The sequence below is a fragment of the Atractosteus spatula genome, chromosome 9 (assembly GCF_055471065.1).
Source record: "Atractosteus spatula isolate fAtrSpa1 chromosome 9, fAtrSpa1.hap1, whole genome shotgun sequence".
NCBI classification, from domain to species: Eukaryota; Metazoa; Chordata; class Actinopteri; order Semionotiformes; family Lepisosteidae; genus Atractosteus; species Atractosteus spatula.
Window position 1 is genome coordinate 3,276,425 of NC_142714.1, and position 24,324 is coordinate 3,300,748.

At 46.3% G+C, this 24,324-nt stretch overlaps 1 protein-coding gene across 1 annotated transcript; it reads right to left on the bottom strand.

The window, feature by feature from the left end:
• Positions 1-696: 696 nt before the first annotated feature.
• Positions 697-23,714, bottom strand: nrde2 (NRDE-2, necessary for RNA interference, domain containing). Its single transcript, XM_088926030.1, has 14 exons — positions 23,450-23,714; positions 20,451-20,559; positions 18,661-18,849; positions 15,774-15,917; positions 13,897-14,353; positions 11,183-11,588; positions 9,116-9,249; positions 6,250-6,373; positions 5,854-6,029; positions 5,095-5,481; positions 2,867-3,786; positions 2,236-2,374; positions 1,892-1,963; positions 697-1,480 (listed from the first exon to the last, which is right to left on the bottom strand). Exons 1-14 carry the CDS (start codon positions 23,517-23,519, stop codon positions 1,355-1,357), a joined length of 3,453 nt encoding a protein of 1,150 aa, XP_088782156.1. The 5' UTR covers positions 23,520-23,714; the 3' UTR covers positions 697-1,354.
• Positions 23,715-24,324: the final 610 nt, after the last annotated feature.

Here is a 24,324-nt window from a genome sequence, read left to right on the forward strand (position 1 = left end):
TTTATATGGTTCATGCGTTTATCCAAAGCCAGTCTACACCTATGAACAGAGCTGGGTGTTTTTATGCAGGAGCAATCCGTTACACTCTGGCCCACCCAGGACTTGAACCCACAGCTGTCCGGCTGTGGGAGCAGAGCTGCGACTGTGCCCTGCAAGCTCAATCAGCTCCTCGGATGGAAAGTGTCACCAGACCCGGCGAGACTGGCGAGACTGGCGAGACTGGCCCGGACTGCCGCACAACACAGCTCTCTCGTTCTCCAAGTCTTCCCAGGCCTCCTCAGACATCACACGCGTACGGAGCGTGGTTTCATACACCCAGTAAGAGTTGATACCAGCTCGTAGAAACCTCTTTTCTACGAGACCCAGAAAAGGAGAAAACACTTTCGCCTTTGTGTTATTCTGGTCAATGGAACTGCAGGAACCACTGAAGAACACCAAGATAAATGGTTGCCAAAGTCTGCTGCTATAGAACTTGGGGCACTGAGAACTGCAAACCTCACCTTGATAATCATTCTCTGCAAATATTTAGCATTATGCCGAAATGGTACAGAAGATGGGGTTGCTGTCTAGTGCTAATCCAAAAGTTATAATTCTTCCAATGATCTACAACTTTTGTAAAGAGAAAAGATTATATTTATAACATTTAACAGATTTCAGGAATAAATAATAAAAGTTAAAAAGACAAAATATGTGATATTTTTAAAGAATATTTAATACATTTTCATATAAACTGTACAATATGATACATATGAATTTTCTACCTTTCTACAACTGACATCAAATTGTTTTACAAAATTAGAAACTGCTTATTCTTAATTATAAACTCAGTCTTTGACTCCTTGTGTCTCCCTTCGCAGCTCAAGGGAACAATGAGGAAGGATAGCCTGGCTCCTCCCACCCCATCCGCCATCCAACCAATCATCTCTTGACTCTCTGCACACTCTGAAGTGACCCTCGGGAGGATCAGCACTGATTGGAGGAGAGGCACGTCATCACTGCTGTTACCACAAACTGCAGGCACCCCCTGAAGCCTCTCAGTGGCCGTCATAGTCGGATTGTAACATGACATGGCCTGATCTCCTAATGAGAGGATCAAGGAGCCCAACCTGCACTCAAAGTGCGCACCACTACTGGCTGAGCCACTCACAAGCTCCACAACCACATTCTTAAATGCACACTTCCTTAATTTCCTGCCCTTCTTTTCACACGCGACGCTGGTAAAATGACTACAGTATTAGAAACTGGCCTGGCAGAACTAGCAGGTGCCTTTAACTCTGAGTACACAGTTCAGAAAGTTCAAACTGAACTCGCGCGCGCCTTCTGCAGCAGTCCCAGCGGAGTCCGGGGTCCGGGCTCAGTCCTCCAGGAGGATGTCCAGCTCCTCCATCGGCACGCGCAGCCTCAGCTCCTTCTCCGTCATCAGGTCCAGGAACTCCTGCACGCGCTCCGGGAAATAGGCCACCGCGTCCATGTACAGCCCCTGGGCACGGACAGCGACACGGCCGCTCAGAGCACACGCACACACGCACAAGACAGCGCTTCCTCCAGTGCGGAAAAACCGTCGCACGTTGGGAAATGTGGGGTTCTTTAACAAATTGGGGTTTGCACCGTGAGAAGCGAGACGGGGCGGAAGATTTTAAATGACTTCTGACTAACGCCCCCACTCTGCAGGTTTATCTCCCCTCTGCACCCACTGCAGAAGAACGTTCTGTGCCTGTCTGTTCTTTTTGATGGCCATAAATTAGGCTAAACTGGACTAGTTACGTCGTCCCGAAGGTAAGTCTTATCTGATATACAAACAAGGAAATACACGTGTTGCAGCTAACAGGACAGACAATTGCAGCGCTTACAGCCGGAAAGGAACCCTGTCCTGTGCAACCAGCCTGCTCACCTTGGCCCACGGGACGTTCTGTAGAGCTCTGTAAAAGATCCCTCTGCTCCTCTCTGTGTTTCCCTGGGACACCTACAAACACAACAACAGCATGACTTCATCCGGTTGGAGAAAAACAGGACCGCACAGACATGCTAAAAAATATTTTAAAAAAACGAACAGACCAAAACCACACATCTGGCTCCTAGCAGCTAATTGGTGCGAGAATCTTATCAAACCATTTCTTGAAGGAAGCCAAGGTATCAGCTTCAACAACAGAGCTCGGCGGCTCTCTTCCTTATTCCCACAATCCTTGTGTGAAGAAGTGGGCTCACTGGCAGAAAGCAAGCTTGTTTGGTATTTACCAAAAAGTGCAAGTACATTCTCCAAAGCAGGGGACAGTGGGAGCCATTTTCACTGGCGATGGCTTTTTCAAACAGAACTCTTATTCGGTTGCTCAGTCCGTTCTCCGGTATGGTGGAGTGCACTTCTTCACCCCCCACCCTGCCAAGACAGACGAGAAAATGGAAAGAGCTCTGGGAGAGGGAAACCACAACAATGTTATTTCGATACACATGGAATCTATAACAGGAAAGGGATATAACACAACTATTATGTTTATTTTCTAATCCTTCGGTTTAAATTAATCTTAATCTCTGTTAGATCTCCACTGAGGGGAAAAATATGAATTGGTCTCATGGTTTGGCGCGTTCTCTTATTACTACTATACAGCACTGTTTCAGACATTTTTTACACCACAGACATCTCAATTCTGCTCAAAGTGTTTGCTGGGGCGTCTCTATACGTCCCCAATCATTTGGGACAAGAAGGAAGGAAAGATGGGTGGAACAGGCCTGCGGTGACCAGTGATCGGTGTCAGCTGTAGACTCCACTCAACAGATCAACAAGCTGCCTCTGCAGACAGACTGGCGGCAGGAGGAAGAAGGAGAGGGGGTCACGCCCATCACTGTCCCCGGTAGCGCTGCGAGAGCTCACCTCTGCACAGAATCGACGAGCTCTTTCCTCTTCTGCTCCGCGTGGATGGCGAACAGCCAGGGCACGACGCTGTCAGTGCTCCTGGTGACGCTGTGGAAGAACCTCCGGGCCCGGCTGGCGCTGTGGTACCTGCTCTCCAGCTGCACGTACAGCTTCCAGAGCCGCGCGCTGCCCGGGGAGCGCCGGAGCGCCGCGGTGAGAGCCTCCCTGAGAGGGAGCACCGGGAACACGCTGACCTTCATGTGGTACCTGAGCAGCGTGGCCTGCATGAGGGCGAGGGTCTCCAGCTCCAAGGGGCGGGCCCGGGGGCTTGGGGCCCTCTCCGACGTCTTCAGAGAGAGGCCCTCGGCCACTCGCTCACCTGCCTGCCTGTAGACCTTGTCCGCGGCCTCGATCCCCATGGTCAGGTACTGAAACAAAGCAAAACAGCCGGCGACGCTCACAGCTCTACCGAGAATCCCGGGCTGGACAGGGCTGTCTGTGGCTTGGGATGAGACGTCCAGAAAGGCATGCTCGTAGGCTTTGCGGGCCTTGAGGACGCCGACCGGGGACACCTGTCCCTCGTACTCTGAGTAGGGCCCGCCTTCGGCCAGCTTGGTCAGGATGTAGGCTGCGCGGGAGGAGGCCCCGGCGACCGCGCCCTCCGCTGCTTCCACTTCCAGCTGGGCGTACAGGAAGCAGAGCTCGCAGAGCGCGGCGTCCTGCAGCCCCCGGCCGGTTCCCATGGCAATGGCGGTGTCGAAGACCTTGCGGGCGTCCTCCAGGTTCCCCAGCAGCCACTCCAGGTGGGCGTACTGCCTCCACAGGCCCAGGCAGTTCCGGTTCTCCGGCACCTTCAGCAGACACTTGGCCAGTCGCTTGCTCTTCTTCCCCTGGGACTTCAGCCTCTTCTTCTGGTTGCTCTGCAGACACCTGAGCACCTGTGGGACATTTCACAAGAGGGAACGTTAAAGCAGATTTGCCCTGAACCAGCCGACATGAAATCCAGCTTGCACGGCACTGCCTCGATCACCTCTGGCAACACCAGACAGCAAAACTATCGGCCTGATCTCCCCCATGGGGCAAGAAGCAGGCTGTGCCAGCTGCACGGGAAATTAACTTCGAAGACAACCTTTGCGCCTGTTATGCAGAAGGAAAACTGAGCTCTAAAAGTGCAATTCATTCCATATTCCTGAATTCCCCTTTTGCATTCAAGGAACCGAAACAAGGTTTAACTGTACTGAAGTCTTGAGGACTTTTTGTCAGTAGGGCCCTTAGGGCTTTCTGGTGACATTCTACATAACAGAATCAGTTCGTTCTGTGATAGATGTATGCTGGGCATCAAAAGAAACTTCCTACTCCAGCAACTTCACAAAATTATTATGGGGACAATGGTAAAATCTTTCAGTAGCAGGCACAGTAGGATCGCACTGAAAATATAAGTGATGGGTAAAACCCTTCTACACATTGTATTGCAGCATGGCTGATCAGCTGGTGTCTATGGCTTAAGTCACATGTGTGGCCCCCACTGGAAGAAATACAAGCTGTACATGAGCAACACATGTTTTGCTCCTGGAGGCAGATGCTGTGTTTGGGATTCGGTCCCTTCTTTCTCATGCAAGCACGTACCTGACCACAGATCTGTGAGTCCTACATGCTACATGTTGTCCCAGCGTGCCCCACAAATGCTCAAAAGGGCTCAGATTTGGCAACCAAGTCATGTACTATGTAGCCAGCATCTGTTACAGCATCATTAAAGACCAGTGAGCCAGTTCCAGAGGTGGACACTCTATCCACCGTGCGTCACTCCCCTTAAGAGTCATTCGCAGTTACTCTCTTTCTCCACACTTTTGTCTTTCCTTGATAGACGTTTCACATCCTTATACTTATTTGCAAATTCAAATCTGGATTTTCTGTTTTCAGTGCTGATGAGAGGTTTGTGTCTTGAAGCACAGCCCTTACAATTCTCCTGTCAAAAGCCAGGTCACAGTGAATTGAGAAACTTTCACCCCTGCCCTCTGGAGACTGTCTGCAATCTCTTAGGCTGATATTTTAGGGTTTTTCTTCACAGCTCTAATGCAATTTCTGTCATCAACTGCTTTCGTCTTCCTTGGACAACTTGGTCTTTGATGATCGTTTACTGAATTTTATTTTGATGCTCAACATACAATGCGGAATGTTTCTTAATTATTTTACCATCATTATTCAGAAGCCCCGGTTATTAAAGGACATGCATTTCACTCACAAACCTTTAACTTCTCGTACTGTATCCAGTAAAGTGTGAGAAGGGACTTTTCCTCTGAAGAACACAGTGGTAATAACTGCTGGAAGACATTCTGCACAAACTCTTCTCCTTGCTTGCAGAGGCCGATGGGCTTCTTGGCACTGCGCAGAGTGGTCATGTGCCCGACAGAGCTGATCCCAGCATGCTCAGGGTAGAGGGATGTTAAGGGCCTCTCCCATTCCAGTCCCTCTTCCAGCACCGAGAGGTTATCAAGGAATATGCTCCAGAAAGGGTCAAAGGAGCTGCACTCCGCCGGAATCCCAAGGAAGTGAAGAAACGAACACACCAGCTGGAACCTCAGCTCAGGCTTGGAAATCCTGATCATGGAAGGACCGAGGTCATCAAACAAGACCTGCGTGACAAAACCAGAACAGACAAGGACGGCCAACTCAGTTCCGCCCTCTGTTATCACACACTACACTTCAGCCCGCTTACCGAGGAAATATTGTGACTTCATGGCGCAAATTCTGGGTTTATGCATGTTGCCCTGGATGAAGGCATTACCCTAATAAATAACCACACAGTAGAAATACGTCTTCACTAGGATTGTTTTCAGTGGAAAAGGTAAAGGAAACAGTGCTGGGAGTGGGGGAGAAGTACGCCACCTTGTGTTGGCTGAGCAATACCACTCAGCACAGTTATGGAGACGGAGGCCGGGAGTAAGGTGTGGTTCTGGAGCGGTGTTAGATCCGGGAGAAACAGCTGACCTCGGCGCACGCTGTACCTGTCTGTCGGGGTCCTCGCAGTCCTCCTCCGACTGGCCCTTGGCCCTGTCCGGCCTCCAGGGCAGCCAGTGCCTGGCCTCCCGAGACGCCTCCACTTCCAGCCAGACCCGGGGTTTCGGCAGCGACCTGTCCTTCACTTCGCCGTCGTCGTCATCCGCATCTTCGTCGTCGTCGTCTGCGGGAAGAGGACACCTGGATTGCGTTCTTGCGTGCCCGTGTGTGTTTTTCCAACGGCACCACGCATCACCGGAGAGCTTTTAGGACACCTCCAGGAGCAGCGGACCACCGATGGGATTAACAGCTGGAGGCCGGTCCTTCTGTGTGCAGTGGAGGGGAGGTCTGGCTCCATCTGCCAGCAGCCCAGCCCTCTCCCAGTAGGAGGCGCCCTTCCCTACCTGCTTCCGCGGGTATAATCCAGCCGCCCCTCTCCTGCTGACGCATCCACGCCTTCCAGCCCCTGGCGCCCCGCTCTCCTATTCGGGGCTCCCCGCTGTCCCAGAAGGGCTCAAAGAATTCCACCTGTTCACAAACGACAACGGGTTGGGAGAAATAGGGAAGATGAAGTATTTCCAGTGGTTTAAAATACTGTAAGCACAGATCGTCACCTATACAGCCAGGATAGGGCTTTGCGATGAGGAGCAGCACTGCACACAATCTCACTGTAAATCACTGGATTTGAACGGAACGACTTTGCCTTCCTCCCTGCGAGCTTCACTGTCCTTCTTCAATCCTTAGTTAAGGCTTGCTGAAAGCACACGTCTGTATTAATCATTTAAAATTGCAATTTATATATCCATCTGACTTGGAATTACCAAATGTGTGTTTTGCACTTCTTGTTGCACGCCTACCGACCCCGCAACCGCACACTGGGAGAGGGAGAGGGAGGAAGGGCGGGCAGACTCAGGCTCGGACCTGCGATCACAGAGCTACACCTGCACTCATAAGAGCTCATCTCCCTTGTGAGCCACTCAGAAGGCCCTGAAGGTACATACTGAGTCACTCTGTGCAGGGAGTGCAACACAACATTTTGCAAAAAGACACTGGCAAACAATTGCAGAGCTTTCCCTTGTGTTCATCGTGGCAAATGTCAGGAAACAAATCGGAAATCGTTTGTCCCTGTCTGGACAGGCTCTGCACAATTCACATGGCAAAAGAAGCTCTTATATCTAGCAGAGATTATTTAAGCCTTTTTACTAAGGATCTTTTTTTAACTTTGCAGGAGCAAATCATCTCAAAGTGGTGCTCAATAATCAGAGTTTTCAAGTGATAAAGCTTTTTTGTGATTTGCAAAAAGGGACCGAAAACACTCTTCAGCCTGACAAGAATAATAAGGCAATAACAGTAGCAGTAGTGCCTAACTAAGAGAGCACTAATCAAGTTCAAGCTTTGCATTTTGCAGCAAATGAATAACTGCATATTATTATAAAAGAAAGAAAACAAGTGTCCGTCTGTCATGGGGTTCTCCGTTTTCCATGTATCATTTAAAGTTAAGGAAACAGTATATAAACCGTTCATATTTTTTAAATTCATTTACCAAATAAAAAAAGCTAACAGAAATTGTTGCCAACATTCAGGTGTGAAATCTGATATTATTCTCAGAATTTAATCAGAAAAACTTTACAGAGGCTAAAGGCAATGAATGCAAATAATGTCTTTAGCATGCAAACTAGGAAAATATTCATTCATTATTGGATCTCATATGCAAGATCACACCTCGCAGTTTAAAACCTAACAGGGGAGTTTAATATTAGAGCTGGAAGAAAGAAAGACAACCTTCAAAGGGCATATTAACCATTGCACGTATTCACACCTGTGCTAAAGATTTTAAACACGCAGCTGCATTTACTTTAAGGGCGATACAAAAGCTGAAGGTAACGCCATGGTTACCTGGTTCATAAATGCAAATGACACCTTAAGAAAAGCTAAAGCTCTCAGTGTATCTGTTGTAATAAATGAAGGGAAAAGCCTGACTGCTTCTGTTAATTTTGACCCATTGTGCAGCTGCATAAAAACAATAATTATGATTTCTTTGATGTGGAAGAGCTCTTTCAGTTTGTACTCAGCAGGCATTACAAACTGGGAGTTTGAGGCTGAGATGAATAAGAACACAGCCCACTTGTTAAGTGGGCACATTAAAGCAGTGAAGCATTGAAACAACATCAGCATAGTTTCCAGAGGAAAACAGATATTATCCAGATCACAGCCTGGGGGATAAGCCTCTTACTCGGGGAGTCAATGACCCAAGGTTAAAGAGATCCAGGTCTAAGGGCTCATACAAACAAACCCAATCAAACCAAATCTGACTTGAAGAGAAATCTCAGAGGCCAGTATTATCACTTGTTAAATAAGCATCAACTCAGAAACATCAACAAAGCCAAATGTAAAATTGATTTTTTTGCCTATAGCAAAATAGTCTAATTACTACTGCTGATTTAATTAGCAAATGTCTTAGCTCAGTCCTGGAGGATCAGCACCCACTGCAGGAGGAGTGCTTCCCTCACAGACAGCAGCACATGTGCAAAACTGGAAAACGGTACCCGGTCAAAATACATCATGTTGGAGCTCAACAAAGTGTGTCAGTTAACGCTGCGATTTCACATAACACAAGCAGTGTTTAAAAGTGCACTGCAGCTGAAAGACAGCTGAACACTAATGGAAATCCTTTCAAACACCCATGGGATCACAGAACATCCCACAGCTCTAGGGTTTGCTATCTGTGGAGTGCAAGCAAAAAATGGCTGAGAATTATTTGCGGCCTTAAGAGGATCCGTCTCCTGCAAGCAACCAAATGCCATCAGGTAATCAGCTGTAGGGTACAACTGGGTGGTGGGTTGAAGCACAGGACACCGACGAAAGTCATCCTGCACAGCTAAGATCAAGCATTTCCTGAACCTGGGAATCAGTCCTGACATTTCTTTGCTATTGAACAACATATGCCGGGTTTACAAACTACTCTAGGAGTGAATTTATATATAACTGTTCATCAATAATTAAATAAATGCAATAAATCTAAAATGCTAGGGATGGGGGGGGGGGGTGTCTTAGAATTTAAGTTGTATTCCCCGCATTTTACTTAATTTCTCCAAATACGGACAATGGATAAGTCTAAGAGGAAAAAGTTAAACCCAGCTCACAATACAACACTGCAGCCCAGACATGTTCCGGAGGGTTAGATAGGGTGCCTCATCACTGGGTTTTCTGTGTGACCGCTATCCACTATGTCAGGGGGCGACTCCGGCAGCGACAGAGGGCAGGAAGTACCTGCTGCCTGGTGGGCAAGTCCTTCACACTGTCGGGCTTGAAGAAAGTGAAGTCCAGCAGGGCCTGGAAGAGGGATAGAGCCTTTTCGGAGTGTCCTGCTTGTCTCAGGAACTGGCACTGCTGGAGGAACATCTCTAGGGCGGGAGAAAAGAACACTGTTAAGATACGGTCCCCGAGCTTGCTGGGTAGAGATTCAAACACGACTGAAAAGATATGCCCACTGAAGAGGTCAACATTTTTATTCCCTGACTGACCAAGCTGGCAAGCAGAGAAAACGTTCTTCTTTACAAACTGACCCATTTCTATAGGAGGGTTTTTACTGGATTAATAAACTCAACAGTAATAAAGTAACAGTAACAGTAATCAAGTGCAACAGTAGTGCACAAGGCTGATACAATGATACAAGGCAGTCTGCATTTTTATCAGAATATGGAACGTGGTGTTCAGGCCTGCAGTTTCCCTTTTAAACACTAGGTGTCATGTGTTACCATTTTCTTTTAAAACGTTTAAAAAAACCGCCATCAGACTGTGAGCTTATAAACTTTACAAGCTCTTGCGGCTAAATGACAAAGTTAATATATTCTCAACAAAAAACAAACAATTATCTTTTTTTTTGTTTCCTGACTGAAATCAGTTTATCCTGATTCTTTGTTCTAATGTCCTGGTGTGATGTCGCTAAGCCCTGTGAATGTTTATACAGCACACTTTTCTTCTGTCTGGGAGGAGCATGGGACCAAAAAAACATAGAAAAGTAGAAAATGGTAACTTAAGCAATCAAACAGTCTTTCATATCTATACAATACATGTCCCCAAGGTTATACTAAGAGGCTTTTAACATGGAACAAATGGATCCATACTAATTTCTTGCATTATTAATGTTTCATGGTATGTATCACATAGATCAGGTATTTCACAATATTTTATCATGTGATATGCCCCCAACATTTATTTACCCTTGGGATCTACACAATTTACCCTCTGGGTTTCGTAAAAGACACGTATCTTGCTGAATCCCACAACGACACTAACACGGTCATGAGCCTGGATTCCCACGCAAAATAATCAAACAGCAGCCAGAAAAACAAAAACTGAATCCGATAACTGTTTAATTCTCCGAATGTCAGCGTGCTGCAGCTCCTTTTTGAGAAAGTCGCCAAGGCATTGTAACTCATTGTTCCAAAGGGAGCCCATTGCTCATGTCCAAGGCCCAGGTGATCCATCGCCGTGTTTGCAGAGATCAGTTACACTGCAAAATCTGCGCCATTACGCTCAGCAATCAACTTAATGTGATCCCCTCTGCTGTGCTTCAGCCTTCTACTGCACAATAAAAATCGCTGGCGTTAAACTGCCTGCCATCCATTAATTACATCGTCTCCGCATTCCACAGCCTCTCGCTCATCAATTATTTGCTCACTTGCAGTCAAAACGTGAAATACTACAGCAAACAATTCAATTCGCCATGACAGAATGAGAAACCAGACCCGGGATATTTTCCCTTTAAAGAAATGTTTACGTACAGGATAAAGTTTCTGATTTACAATTGCACTAACCCCGGCGCAGAATGGACTTGGTGTCAGGCTTCTTACGGAACACAAAAGAATTGATTTTCCTTTTGATATAAATGCAACGTAAGTGGGACTAAGAAGTCAATGAGGACTCTGTAAAACCCGCTTGATTAGGTGTGCTTTAATACAACAGATGGAGAAACCAAAAAACTCAATCGCTTTCCTCACTGCGTAGTCAAGATAAGAGTACAAGAGAGCCACTGGTGTCCTCTGACAGCCACGCCCCCGACCGTGTAGAAAAGCTGGTGAATTCTCCTCTTGCACAGCTGCAGAAGAATGCAGTTTTTACAGGCCTAGGCAGGACCTGTGTTATCACCTCAAACCCTTATATCCTGCCACCCTCTTTTTGTCAGGACCTACGCAACCTGCTCTTGGAACCTGCTTGTTTTGCAATCAGTGCATGACGACAGCTCCGCTGGTGACATGTTTCAACAAGACGACAGGAGCTTGCAGCACACCAAGGCATTTCACGCTCGTGCAAGAGAAGCTGAAGATGACCCACCTAGAAGAGCCTCCTCGGTGCCAGGCAGTGCAGGGTGCGACACCATGCTGCCATCATGCACAGCAGCCAGTGTGCTTAAGCACTTTCCATAAACGGCGTTCACCTTCAGCACCGAGAAGGTGCTGAACTGGCTCTGGCTGAAGATGAGGTACTTCCTCCACAGCTCTGTGTTATTGGGGTGCAGGAAGATGAGCTTTTTCCACTCTTTCAGCAGGGTGGAGGGCTCCCAGAGCTCCTGGCAGAGCTCCAGCCGGGCTAACTTCAGCTCCACGCTGCCCGGGCTGCTCTCGATGGCTCGCTCCAGGATGGAGACCTTCTTCTCCAGGGTCACCCTGAGGGATCTCTTCCCCTTGTCAGAGTCGCTCTCCGTCATGCTGAAGGCGCTGGGTCCGGCCATCAGCTCATCCTAATTTTGTCAACAAAAACAATTTTCGGGTCAAATACATGATCCAATAATAATAATTGCTTACACTTTTCTGGACGCTCCACTCAAAGCGCTTTACAGGTAATGGGGATCCCCTCCACCACCACCAGTGTGTAGCCCCACCTGGATGATGTGACAGCAGCCACAGTGGACCAGTATGCTCCCCACACACCAGGAAGCAGAGTGATGAAACCAGTTCAGAGATGGAGATTATTAGGAGGCCATGATTGGTAGGGGCCAATAAGAACTTTGGCCAGGACACAGGGGTTACACCTCTACTCTTTTCGAGAAACACCCCAGGATTTTTAATGACCACAGAGAGTCAGGACCTCAGTTTTACATCTCATCCAAAGGACAGCATCTTTTTACAGTATAGTGTCCCCGTCACTATACTGGGTCATTAGGACCCCTACTGGCCCCACTAGCACCTCTTCCAGCAGCAATCTTAGTTTTTCCCAGGAGGTCTCCCATCCAGGTACTGACCAGGCTCACATCACAATGAGACCACAATTTTTTTTTCCAGTGATGATGTGATTGTTTCTGGAAATATACCACTTCATCCACAACTCGAATGGTTCTAATCATTTTACTAATTGAACACTATTATGCTGAATGTTCACTGAGAAGGTACAAGGGAATCCTTAAGTCTTCCTGAAAAAAAGAAGTCAAAGGAATTCCTGAAAACCTTTAAGTATAAAGTGAGCTTTTACTAATCATCCAAGGAAAGGTTTGTCATTCTTCCGAGTAGAATCCTTGCCTGAACAAAGCCGCAATCCAGGAGGTGACACGGGTCACCCACAGTGTCGCAAACACTTGCAACAGTCTTGGATGTGGTCGCTCCGGCAGGAGATTTGTTCAATGTAGCGGTTTAGAAAACAATCGAAATAAAAATGCCAGCACACTGCTGGTCATTCCTGCGGCAGCTGAGCCAATTAGCTTACTGAATTGATCGCAGACCCTTGTGATCTTTACAAATCGATGCTTTCAGAGGCCTGTGGCTCTCCGGGGCCAGTGCTGTCCACCCCTGGCGTAGAGGCGCGAGGGAGTCCAGTACAATGCAAATGATTAACAGTGTGGCCCGGACTGGCAGAGTCTTTGTTGGAAAGCTGACCTCAGAACAATCCATTCTACTCAGAAGACAGGCAGGAGACCAATCACCACGATTTACTACACACCCACCACCTCCTGGGCACTCACATTCCGCACTGCACTGCAAGAATTTCATTAATGGGGGACTTTGGCCTGAGTCCCCCATCTAATTAATGGGTTGCTGAGCTGTATCAAGCCTTACTTTACCTACTGGTTAAAACCGAAAGACATGCAACCTGCAATGCTTCAACTTTCAACACATCTCAAAGCACTGCAATGCCACTGAAAGGGATTGAAACCACTTAAATTAAGCTTTGAACATCAATGCTGAAGCTTTTAGATTTTGGTTGGGGAATGTGCTGCCATTACATTTGGCATATTACAGCTACTGCAATTTCTTCCGTATCTGCTTAGGCACACTAGTTAATTGAAACCAAAACCAACTGTTCTCAATTAAGAGTCTGCAACCTCCTACGCATATACAAATGAGCACACCGCACTACAAAGACTTTTACTAAAAACAGTTTAGATACAAAACCACCCTTTAACTAGGAGATAAAAGTAGGATAGTGGAAAACAAATTCTTCAACTTGCAGTGAGCTCTGCCACCTTGTCATCTGGTAACCTTATGAAAGGCAGAAGGGATGTTGTATAGGCTAACAGTATTCTTGATGCCAGGGCACTGCAAGGCTCATGCCACATCTGCCAAAGAAATAAGATAAGCAGGCCCACAGCCACGGGTCCCAGAGGATGTGGTCAAGGTATGTGCTGGAGCACTACAAATACACAAGCTCATGCAAGTATTCATACACTGTGCCCTCAGTAAATATTTCGTTGACATCATGCATTTGTTTCAATAGCCCACAACACTCAAAAGCTTACCCTTCTCAAGTGCAATCAGAATGATTCAGAAAGACACAAGCCGTTCAATATGTAATGTCACCTCTTCTACATTCACTGCATCCGCATTCATCCCGATCAGTGGACCTGAAGAACTACAGGCGCGCATGGGCGTTTCTGCAGCTCTTCGGAACGTTATCACACCCTGTGCCTTAAGTTCATTTCCTAGAAATCTTCACCATCGCTTGCTAGGAGGTCTAACGTGATTTTTAACTCTAACATCAGACGAACTCCGGGGACGGCGGGCTTGGGAGGCGTGTGCAACACCCAGACATGACACGGCTGTGACGGAATATCGCACCTGGAAGCGTACGAACTCCATCCAGGTCTGGACGTCGGCGGGGTTCTCTCGCAGTCTCCTGTTGTACTCCTCCACCCTCGCGGCCTGCCCTGCAGCGCAGGGGGCGCCAGGCGGCGGCGGCGCCTCTCCCTCGGGCTGCCCCCTGCCCTGCAGCCACAGCGCGGTGGAGCTGTCGTAGATCCCCAGGGGGTTGAGCCAGGAGGGGGCGGCCGCCGCACTGGCGCCCTCCTCGGGGCAGTCGGGCAGCGGGAGGAAGCCGCCCCTGGGAGACGGCGGCTCCGCGTGGGGGCGGACGGGAGCTCCCTCCGCGCTCAGCAGCTGACGGCCGGCCCTGGAGAAGTACCGCTCCTGCGCCTGCCTTTTCTCACCCTTTTTCTTTTCCGAAGCCGAATCGTCCCACGTTACACCCTCCGTCTTTGGGTTCAGGCCAAGGGGGCAGTTACCCTTCCTTTTATACCTTCAAAATCCAGAAAGAAAAAAGCCTTAACGCTGCTTTTCCTGGCAGACTGCTTCCGAGATCCATACTACAGCCCCCTGCCACGGGGATTCATTAAACTAGAAAAGACTTGTGGGGCCCATGTGTCACAGCTTCTGTCCCGAGAAGAAATAACGATCTCTACAGAAATCTAAGGCCTTTGATTTTTTATTACAACAGCAGCTTCTGGAGTTACCTTAACTGATAACAGCTGCTACTGATCCGTTAGAGCCTCGAAGAATAAAGAACTCGGGCCAGCAAATAACCTCGGGACAGGCACATTAGAGCAGTGAAAACAAGCCAGAACAGATGGAGAAATAGGGCAGTTTTGGGCGGCAGGTTTCAGAGTTTCAGCAGACGAAGGAGGAATTTCTTTTGTTCCTCACATCCCGTGGAGATTCATTTTAAATTGCAGGTTAAGCTGGGTGACTGTAAACCTCTGCAGAGCCTGACCTTCAGAGTAAGAGCACAATCACTGCCTCTACCGCAACACACAATTCAATCAGCAAATATTGATTGCGGCTCTTTTAAAGTCACAAGTGCAGGTTGTGCTCTCCAGTTAAATATGATATTACCTGGATGGGAGCCATTCTCCTTATATGCTGCTTTGAAACTGAGTTAATAAAACGTTCGTGGTGTCCTATTGTAGTGAAAGTGTATGCCAACAAAAATTACAATTTACTGACCAGATGGGCATATTCCACTTACTGGTGAAATACGAACACCAATGTTTCATCTGCAGTTTTTGCAGACATTACGTTCCTTTTGTAAGAATGAAGTTCAAGGCATAACTTTAATATGTAATATTTAAGCAGGGCCTTAAAATGTCACATTTAATAAAGCATGAAAAGGTCAAAAAGATCTTTGACGCCATTAAAACATCAGAACATCAAAGTGCACACACAGGTTTTTCTGGTGAAACTCAGTGCTGTGTCACATTAGAAGATATTGCAGTGGTTTTCTAAAGTCTTTTTATATCAGGTTTCATGCACCGGTATTTGTTCTGGTGTTTAGGTATTAGCCAGTGCCCAGAAAAATGAGAGCACTTTTGCAGAGCTTATTGGCTATCAAACAAAATTAAAAAAACCTATCGAAGTCTACAAGATTAGTTTCCTCCAACTGAAAATGGATACAAAGGTTATGTTTTTAAATCTTCTAAATTCAGACCTCATTTTAGGATAAAGACCACTAGAACTCTTTCAGTCCCTTGCCTTCATCCTCTTGTCTTCTATAAGACGACAGAACTCGAGCTTGCAAAATAATGCTTTTAACCAGAGAGCAAGGAGATCCATAATGAGAACTGAAGTTTACCGGCAATACATCAACTAAAGTGTCACAAGCAAAAGAGTTTCAAATGAAATACAGAATCGTGCCCAGGAGGGCAGGAGGGCAGGAGGAATACCTGGCGATGTCTGCTCTGTAGAGGGACTTGTACACCCAGTTGGCTGGGTCTGCTTTCTTATCAACACAGAACGGCAGCTCCGGAGGAGCCTGGAGCTCATCAGCCCATGTGAAGGTGCCTTCAGGAAGAAGCTGCTTCTCCTGTCTTGACGGAAAGAAAGGGCAGTTTTGGTGTCTTGATCTAAAATATAATTAAGGCAACCTCAGGCCCTCAGAAACAAACAAGTTTTCATAATCTGACCGCCCTTAAAATAGGTTTTGCAAGCCAGCAATGCTAACCACTGCACCACCATGCTGCCCCTGAACACCCAACAATGATGCACCAATCTAGGACTTACAAATGATACAAGAAAACTTCAGGAAACGTTGCTGTGTATTATGTAACTTCATATTGGGTTAAACTGTAAGCTCAACACTGCAGTACACTGCGCCCAGGCACTCAGGCACACACGTCCCCCAGACCTCGGTGAAGATACAGGCCTCTGTAAAGAAAGGGAAAAGCCCCAGCCCCCTCAGGAGAGACTGTTCACCCGGCAGTCAGGAGGAGTGCTGTCACCTAAGTTTCAAATGCAGAGACAAACTTGGCAGCCCCTCTGTGATGCTCGAAAGAGCCAAACGGCTTCACTGACAGCCTGTTCCCAGCAGGGCCGATTGAGTTGCACTGACAACATGAAGGCAGACTCACACTGCCGCAGACCCGAGCAGCAGGGGCTCCTGCCTCTGGCTCAGGGACCGACAGCACCGTTTCGTGTCTGTCTCTTCTCCACGCTGAGCCTGGGCTTCGCTGTAATTGTCCTTAATGCACAGTGACTGTTTGACAGGGCTTGAGATTTGTTATGCTGTTAGCTCCAAATTCACAGTACTCAGCATCCGTAAAGCAAAATATCCCTTTCATAAAGAACGGGTACATTACAAAGCAAAGTGTAAACATGATTTAATATGATCTCTGGGGAAACACGCGGACGACAGGCCGGGTAAGCCTCAATGGCAAATCTTCCATATGGAGAAGCAAAATATTTTCAGTGTGTAAGCGTGCGACTTGGATAGGAGAAAAAAACCCAATTCAAAACATGGGCAGCTCTTACTGTTTGGAAGAGGGATTCGAGTGATTCTGATAAGGAAATCTACTGGAACGGTGTTTGGAAGAACATCAATCTAGATTAAAATAATTTGAATCAGCGAGTTACACGAGGTGCACTTACAGATCCTTCGCAGAGTACCCCTCACCCATCACACATGATCTGCAAGAAGCCCTAGTGCAGCCGTGCCTAGGGGGCGCTATAGATACTTTTTTTTCATATGCTCAGTGCAGACGGGTTTTGATAACTGGTTATGAGGACCTGAGGCAGTTCCGGTTCGATTCTGATCTCGGCCTCTTGCAGGCCAAGACCCGAGCCAGTTCCACCAGCCCAGCAGGTGCGGGGGTCCACGGCGCCAGAGGGCGCAGAGGTTGAAGATGGGACCTCTGCTGCAGAGGAGGTCAGGTCCTTACAAGGAGCTGCTCCTTCTGTGCCCCTCAGGCAGGAGAAGGAGGGGGGAGATCTCATTCTCCTTTGGTCTGTGTTGTCGCATCATTCCATTTATCCTAAGCATCCCTACCTGACTTGAAGAGTGGCTGGCGCTATACAGTGTGATTTAAAACAAAGCATTTTATTTAACCAGCCAATGGTTAACAAAAAATGACATCACTTCTATGTTGACCTAAAATAAGAAAAACTGTTGTCACAAGGCGCATGAGAAGTTGGTGTGCAGGGGGTGTCTGTCTAGATTTTGTTGCCTCTCTGCTAAATTTAGCAGGATGGCAGCAGCATGGTGCTGTGCTGCTGCTGACAGGGTCTGTCACCTCTTCCACAGAGCTGGAGGAACATACCCCCGGGCCCCTGTGGTCCGTAAGAGATACACGACACACTGCGAAGCCCCAGCGTCACACAGCGTTTCCACATCACACACATCCCCACTGTAGCTGCTAACAGAAACGAGAGATTTTAATTGGTTTCGGCTATACAGGCCAGTTTTCAATGTGCACATTTCGATGTGTTCCCCTAGGAAATCACTCTCTGTGCTACCGATTCCACTGAACTAAGAAATCACTTAGGCTTTGTTCTCCCTAGGAAACTTTACCGCTGCAACTGGAAACTCAACCTTTCATTCAAACTGTGCAATAGCATCTAAATCACATAAAAAGTATTAATTTATTCCCTTCCAATTGCAGTGCAGCTCCAGCCTGTGTGATGCACAGATGTTGATCAGTACAAAGGAGATCAATAAAAATAAAATAAAAGTTCCTAACGTTCACATATTACTTGTCATCCCACAGCTTTACAGACAGACAGGGACCCACTTGGGTGATCTGTGGCTGCCATTATGTGTTTGCAGACACACTGCACAGCAGATGAGGCAGAGGAGTGAGGGTTGGTTTCACAGACTGAACTAAAGGACAACTTTCGGGAGGCCAGCCTGTACATTCCAGAGTGGACTTAAGCCAGGACATGACATTAAGGGTCACACCCCTCTTACGACCAGTGCTCTGGGATCTTTAATGACCAAGTGAACAGAACTTTTGGTTTAACATCTCATGTTAAGGACAGCATCTCTTACAGCACTGTGTCCCTGGTTACCATACTGGGGGCACTGGCTTGGAAGTTCTGGTCCAGAGGGAAGTGCGCCTCCTACTGGTCCACCAGCACCACTGACAGCTGCAACCTGGTTTCTCAGAAGTGTCTCTGGTCTCAGTACCACCCAGCCCCAGTCCTGCTTCGATTCTCTTTGTTCTTATGCTTAACCTTGTTAATATTGAGATGTCCAAGATTGCAGCTCACCATAGAGCAGACTTGTGACTTGGTCAGCTTTATAAACCCCCCCGTCAGTGCTGCACTGCAACTCTGTACCTCTTCCCATCAGCCTCCTGTTCACGCCTTAAGAGATCACTGGGAAAGATGAGGCCGGCATCCACTTCGCTGCTCCTCTTCTTCTGCTTTTTCTTTTCCTTCTTTTTCTTCTTCTCTTTTCTTTTTTTCCTGGACTGGGAGACATCCTCATCCTCACTTCCCTCCAAAAGCTCATTTTCCACAGAAAACCTGGAAAAAAATTATCACAAAAATGTCCATAGTACATCAAGAAAATCAATAATTAACCTTCTCAAACAAATAAATAAAAAGGCTGATAAGCTGATCAACGCAGCTTCTCCCGAATTGACTACTGTAACAATCTGCTCACTAGGTTTCTCAACCAATATTGAATAAACTCCAGTTTGTCCAAAATTCGGCAGCCAGAATCCTGACCAGGTCTAGTGGAAGTGATCACATTACTCCTATCCTGGAGTCCTTGCACTGGCTTCCTGTCGACTTCAAAATCCTCATTCTCACCTATAAGGCCCTGCGTGGCCTGGAACCTCAGTATCTGTCTGAGCTACTACTGTCCTGCTCCCCACCTCGCAACCTTCGCTCCTCTGACTCTGGTCTCCTGTCTGTCCCCCAAGCCCGTCTACACTCTGGGGGTGACAGGGTCTTCTCCTGCTGCGCCCCAAAGCTCTGGAACTCTCTCTCCAAAGTATCAGAGAGCCACCTTCTCTAAACTCCTTCAAATCCAGACTCAAAACCTTCATCTTTAGAAGAGTCTTAACTGGTTCTGTTATCTACCCCTTTGCTCCTACTGTATTCAGCACTCCCATCTACTCTGTCTCTCATTGTGTATTCTCATTGTGCACATCTTGTGGATTTTTTATGGTTGTTGTTGTTGTCATTCTGTAAAGCACTTTGAGAAGCCACTTTTAGGCTTCTAAGGCGCTAGATAAAATATCTTTTTATTATAATAATTACATGTGATTTACAGTATTAGTAGTGGGGATTTATGGGGTGTAACAGCTTCTAAAGTTCTGCCATTTTCAACAAACCCACCATTCTATTAACAGTTTCATTTGAAAAATCTCCTGGACACTTTGAAAGGCCTATTTGCACTGGATGCAATGCACACCGTGAATATGTGTTGAAATGTGGCAAAGCAAAGATATCTGGTACTTCTGATCAGCTCCTGTCACCCAGGATGTGAGACGATTCTTCAACAATTCAGACTCCACAACCGAGTGGAGCCAACAGTACGGAATTCCATTTTGGCAACTTTTTCCACACAACAGCTACAGATTTGAGCACATCTTCAATGCCACTCTTTATGAAAGAAAAAGAGATACAAATTCCCCAGGATATCTGATCTGTGGAGTACAAATCTGAACTTTTTTGTTCCTACAGACAGCCCTCTCAGATTGTATTTCATTGTTTCAGAATGCACATTTTTGTATTTTGTTACCGTGTTAGAAGCCTCCATCCAGAATGTCAAAAGATAACTTTCGCTTTGTGTCTGAGAGCTCCACTCTGTGAGCATTTCTAAATCATTTTCTGCTTCTGAAAATCAATCACCTTCTGTTTGTTTTTCACAGGAGACTCATCAAGCACACACAGGGGAAAATGTCCTTGTCAAGCCTTCATTAGGAAATGACTCCAGAGCCGGCTGCATATCTGTAGTTTTTTGTGAAATGTAGACTACACTATCTCCTAACCCTAAACACAGCACAAAATGGGTTTCCAGGTGGTTTCCGTCAGGGTGTAAGATGTTCTGTGACTGACTGATCTCTATGGAGCCGTCTACATGAAGATGCTCCTGGGAAGAGATGAAGTTACTCCACCTGGGATCTGTGGGGCTCTGTGTGCTCTCGTCAGCCTCCTCAACCACTAGCCGGTGCAGGGTTAACGCATCCTCGGTCCGGAAGCTTTGATTGCTTAGCCAATCCAACCCTGCAGACAGGAAGAAGAATGGCAATCAATCGCAATTAGTTCCCTCGAGTCTTTAAGCCTGGGATTTATCAGATCAGAAGACAGATATTTAAAAACAAAAATCCCACATCAATTCATAACATTGAAGGGTCCCAAGGAGTACGGCATGAAAACTTTCATTCAGGTAAGGGTAACAATCCACTACTTAGAAGTTAGTCCCTTCCTGAAAAGAAGCCAGGGCATCAGCTTGGACAACACAGTTGGGCAGCTTGTTCCAGGCTCTCACAATACAAATAATAGTTTTTTAATAGTTTAAAAAAGTTATTAATAAACAGTAAGAATAAGCTAAGCTGTATCTGTGTGTGCCCTGCAATGGACTGGTGTCATTGCTTGTGCTAACTGTGTGCTGGAATAGAGTCCCCAGCAACCCTGTACTGAACATGGATAGATGTGTGGACCCCTTGTATCCAGATCATAATTTTAAATTTTGCAAAATGATATGCTTGGAGGGCACATTGAGAACTAACTATAAATTACATTTTTTTAAACGGTGACTATGCAAATGCCCATCTGGGCTCTTTAATTGGACTTTTAAAGTCCAAGCACACTGCATTGTGTTATTACAGCTCTGTTTACAGCCTGTGTGTCAAGCTCAGCTTACACGAGGAAATGGTCGCTTTATTTAAAATAAACCAAGATGTTAGAGCTTTCAGGAACTGGGTGATTAACGGGTTTTTCATATTACTACAGCATAATTGCACAACAACTCAAATGGAGCCATTGCCCGAGTTTCTCAGATTTTGACAGAAAAAAATCCCTTGGGAGGTTAAGATCAGCAAAGGTCAAGCAGTGCCAGGTCAGAGGTTAAGGGAATACTCTTTTTTAAATAGAATGAACAGAATCTTTTAACTCATTATACACTAAAAAAACAGCATGCATTTCTAGCTAATTCTAGAGGGTTAAACGAGAGAATGCTTTGTTTCTGCTTGAGCTGGCATAGAATGACTCTGCAACTAACTAAACTGTGGTGCAACAGCTCAGTCTACTAATAAAAAATTAATGCTACAAACTCTTATGTAATGGAGACAAAATATAATTTACTCTTTTATCTAGGTGAATTACACTATTTTCAATAAGATTCTTGGTACAATTCTAATTATTCTTCCTTACTGGAGTCATGACTTTAGAGTTAATGCAAGATATATTTCAGTCCTTCTGCAATGCATTCATTTTTTGGTGCAGGCTTAATACCTAGAAATGCATTATTATTGGCCTAACACCTAGACAACAGATTTACAGAAAGGACAATAAATCAGAGCTTTGATCAGAACCCCTTCAAACAAGAGCAGGTCATTCAGCTTATCTCCCTGTTTTCTGGTGAGTAGCTGATTGATCCCAGGATCTCACACAGCTGCGTCTTGACAGATACCAGACACCAGCTTCACCAACACGGCTGGACAGCTTGTTCCAGACTCCACACTTACTGTAAAGAAGCACCTCCTGTTCAAAGTTTTAAATTCACTCCCTTTGTGCTTTACACTTGTACCCTCTGGCTGTTGTTTCACAAGTCAACCCAAACCCAGTTCTTGTTCCACATGATCTCTGTTCCATGATCAAACCTTTAACAGAACTAACAATCTGCTAACTTCACATTTAGATAGATAATACTTTATTAATCCTATAGGGAAATTGATGATTTCATTTGGGCTTTTATGGTGGAGATTTCTTATTCTTCATAAAATGTAAGAGTTTGCACAGATTTTCAGCTTAAAGAGCACAAGATCATTAAGCAACACATCTGCAGTATTTCCCGATCACTTCAAGCGAGGCCTCGATGAAGCTGCTCAGCAGGGTGGAGAATGAGCAGGAACCAGAGTCCCCAGCAGTCAGACTTGGGAGAAGGAGCACAACTTCCTTCCAGCTGAGACCCTAATTATCTAATTGGACTCATTGTTTTTAACGGGGTGAGCCTTGTCCATGAGAAGCTGAGGGGTTCATTCGGCGGGGAAGAGGCCTGTGAGATGAGCACCAGTACAGTATCTTACAACACTGAACTTCTGGAGAGGGGGGGGCAGCTCTTTCTGACTGACCGCAGCAACAGAACCACGGGGCATGTTTCAGGTTACAGGCTATAACTTTTCAAACACGACTGGGTGTTAAGCGTTCCATTTTTTTATAAAGAAATAAAAGCAGCAAGAGCCACTTTCTGAAGATATAAACGAACAATTACAGGTATCTCGCCCTCTCTCAAGAGTCAGCTAGCGTTGCAACGGGCGGGAGGTCTCAAACTCCATTTGCGCGATTTAAATGGCAAACGGATTTCTGTAAGATCTAAGGAAATAGTTTAATTGACAGCTCGGGTTAGAATTTAAACCCGAAAACGAACTAACCCCCGGGACTGCTAATTGCTGGCCGTGGAGTCGGGTTGCCTCTATCTCTTTAAATCGCCAGCAGCTGCAGGAGAGATAAACTGTTTTTTCACTCCAGTGAAGGCAAGTCTATAACTTCAGGAGACATGCTGGATCCTAGCATCACCCCCGAGAGTCGGAACTGGAGACACCAGCAGCAGGCTCCCCTAGAACTGAGTTTGAGACCCCGTTTCATAATGACCTTTATCCCTGCAACCGTCCGCCGGTTCTGGAGAACGCACGCTGCATGGTTGAGCTCGTCAAACGTCACCGGTATTCACAAAATAGACTAGGGGTTTGTTTTGCGTATTCAAACTGAAAGAAAAGTCAACGAATAAAACAATGCTGGATCTATTCGCTCACACACTATGAATCAGTTGTCACATCACTAGTATCGATCAAGCATGTTCCGACGTGCCATATTTATGAGTGAATGCGTCGGTCCTGTTGAACACAAACAGCCACGTCTTAAAAGAAGGCAGTAAGGTTTAAACGGGACTTACCTTCCGATGAACTTTTACTGTCTGGAGCTTTATTACTCGACAACCCCGAAAAAGCTGGAAACAGTGCCATTGTGGGAAAAAGACTGTCTCCAACTTCCAAACAGGCGCATGCATTATACGTCACTTACAGTCGGTGTAGCAGGGGGGTGTGGGAAATGTATTTTTAACTTATTTTAAACATCTTGCGGATTTGGTTTGTCGCTGTTATCTGAATGTCGAATTATATTAACTGTATAAACCAATCTGAAATTCTTTATTTGTATATAATTTTCACTATTGTAACCGTCATTTCCTTTTAAAATGAGTCTTGGTTATTTAAATTTCCATTGACAATTTAACGACGATTTCTTAAGATATGTTCTCTTTTTTTGCACACCTCTTTGAAAAATGAGCGCTGTATTACAGTACCTCACCCTCTTTCTGTGCACAAGCTACGTGAGGGCAGTCCTGTACAGTACTAATGCTGCGATTCCAGCTGAAGACACTAGAGGTCAGTGATTTGGTAGAATTATCAAACAAACGCCCGAAATTGCAACCGTTTCACAAGTTCATAGTTTATTAAAAGTACACGGACCATAAAGGCTGGAGTTTAAACGACGTATAACCATTGCTTTAGGGTAAAACAAAATCATAGGAAAAACGGAAGTAAAAAGAGGGGAGTCAAAAACGTAATACTCTCTCGTCTACTCGCTGCGAACGATCTGCGCAGATCGCTTCCTATCGAGAAGTACTTTAAGATGGAGTAACTCCCGGCGCTGGTCTGAGAAACACTTCCGTGTAGCTGTAGCTGGATGGGGCTCAAGACGACCAATCGCCAACGAGGACGGACGGACCCCACCCCCCTTCCTCTGCCGAACACAAAATTCAAACACCGC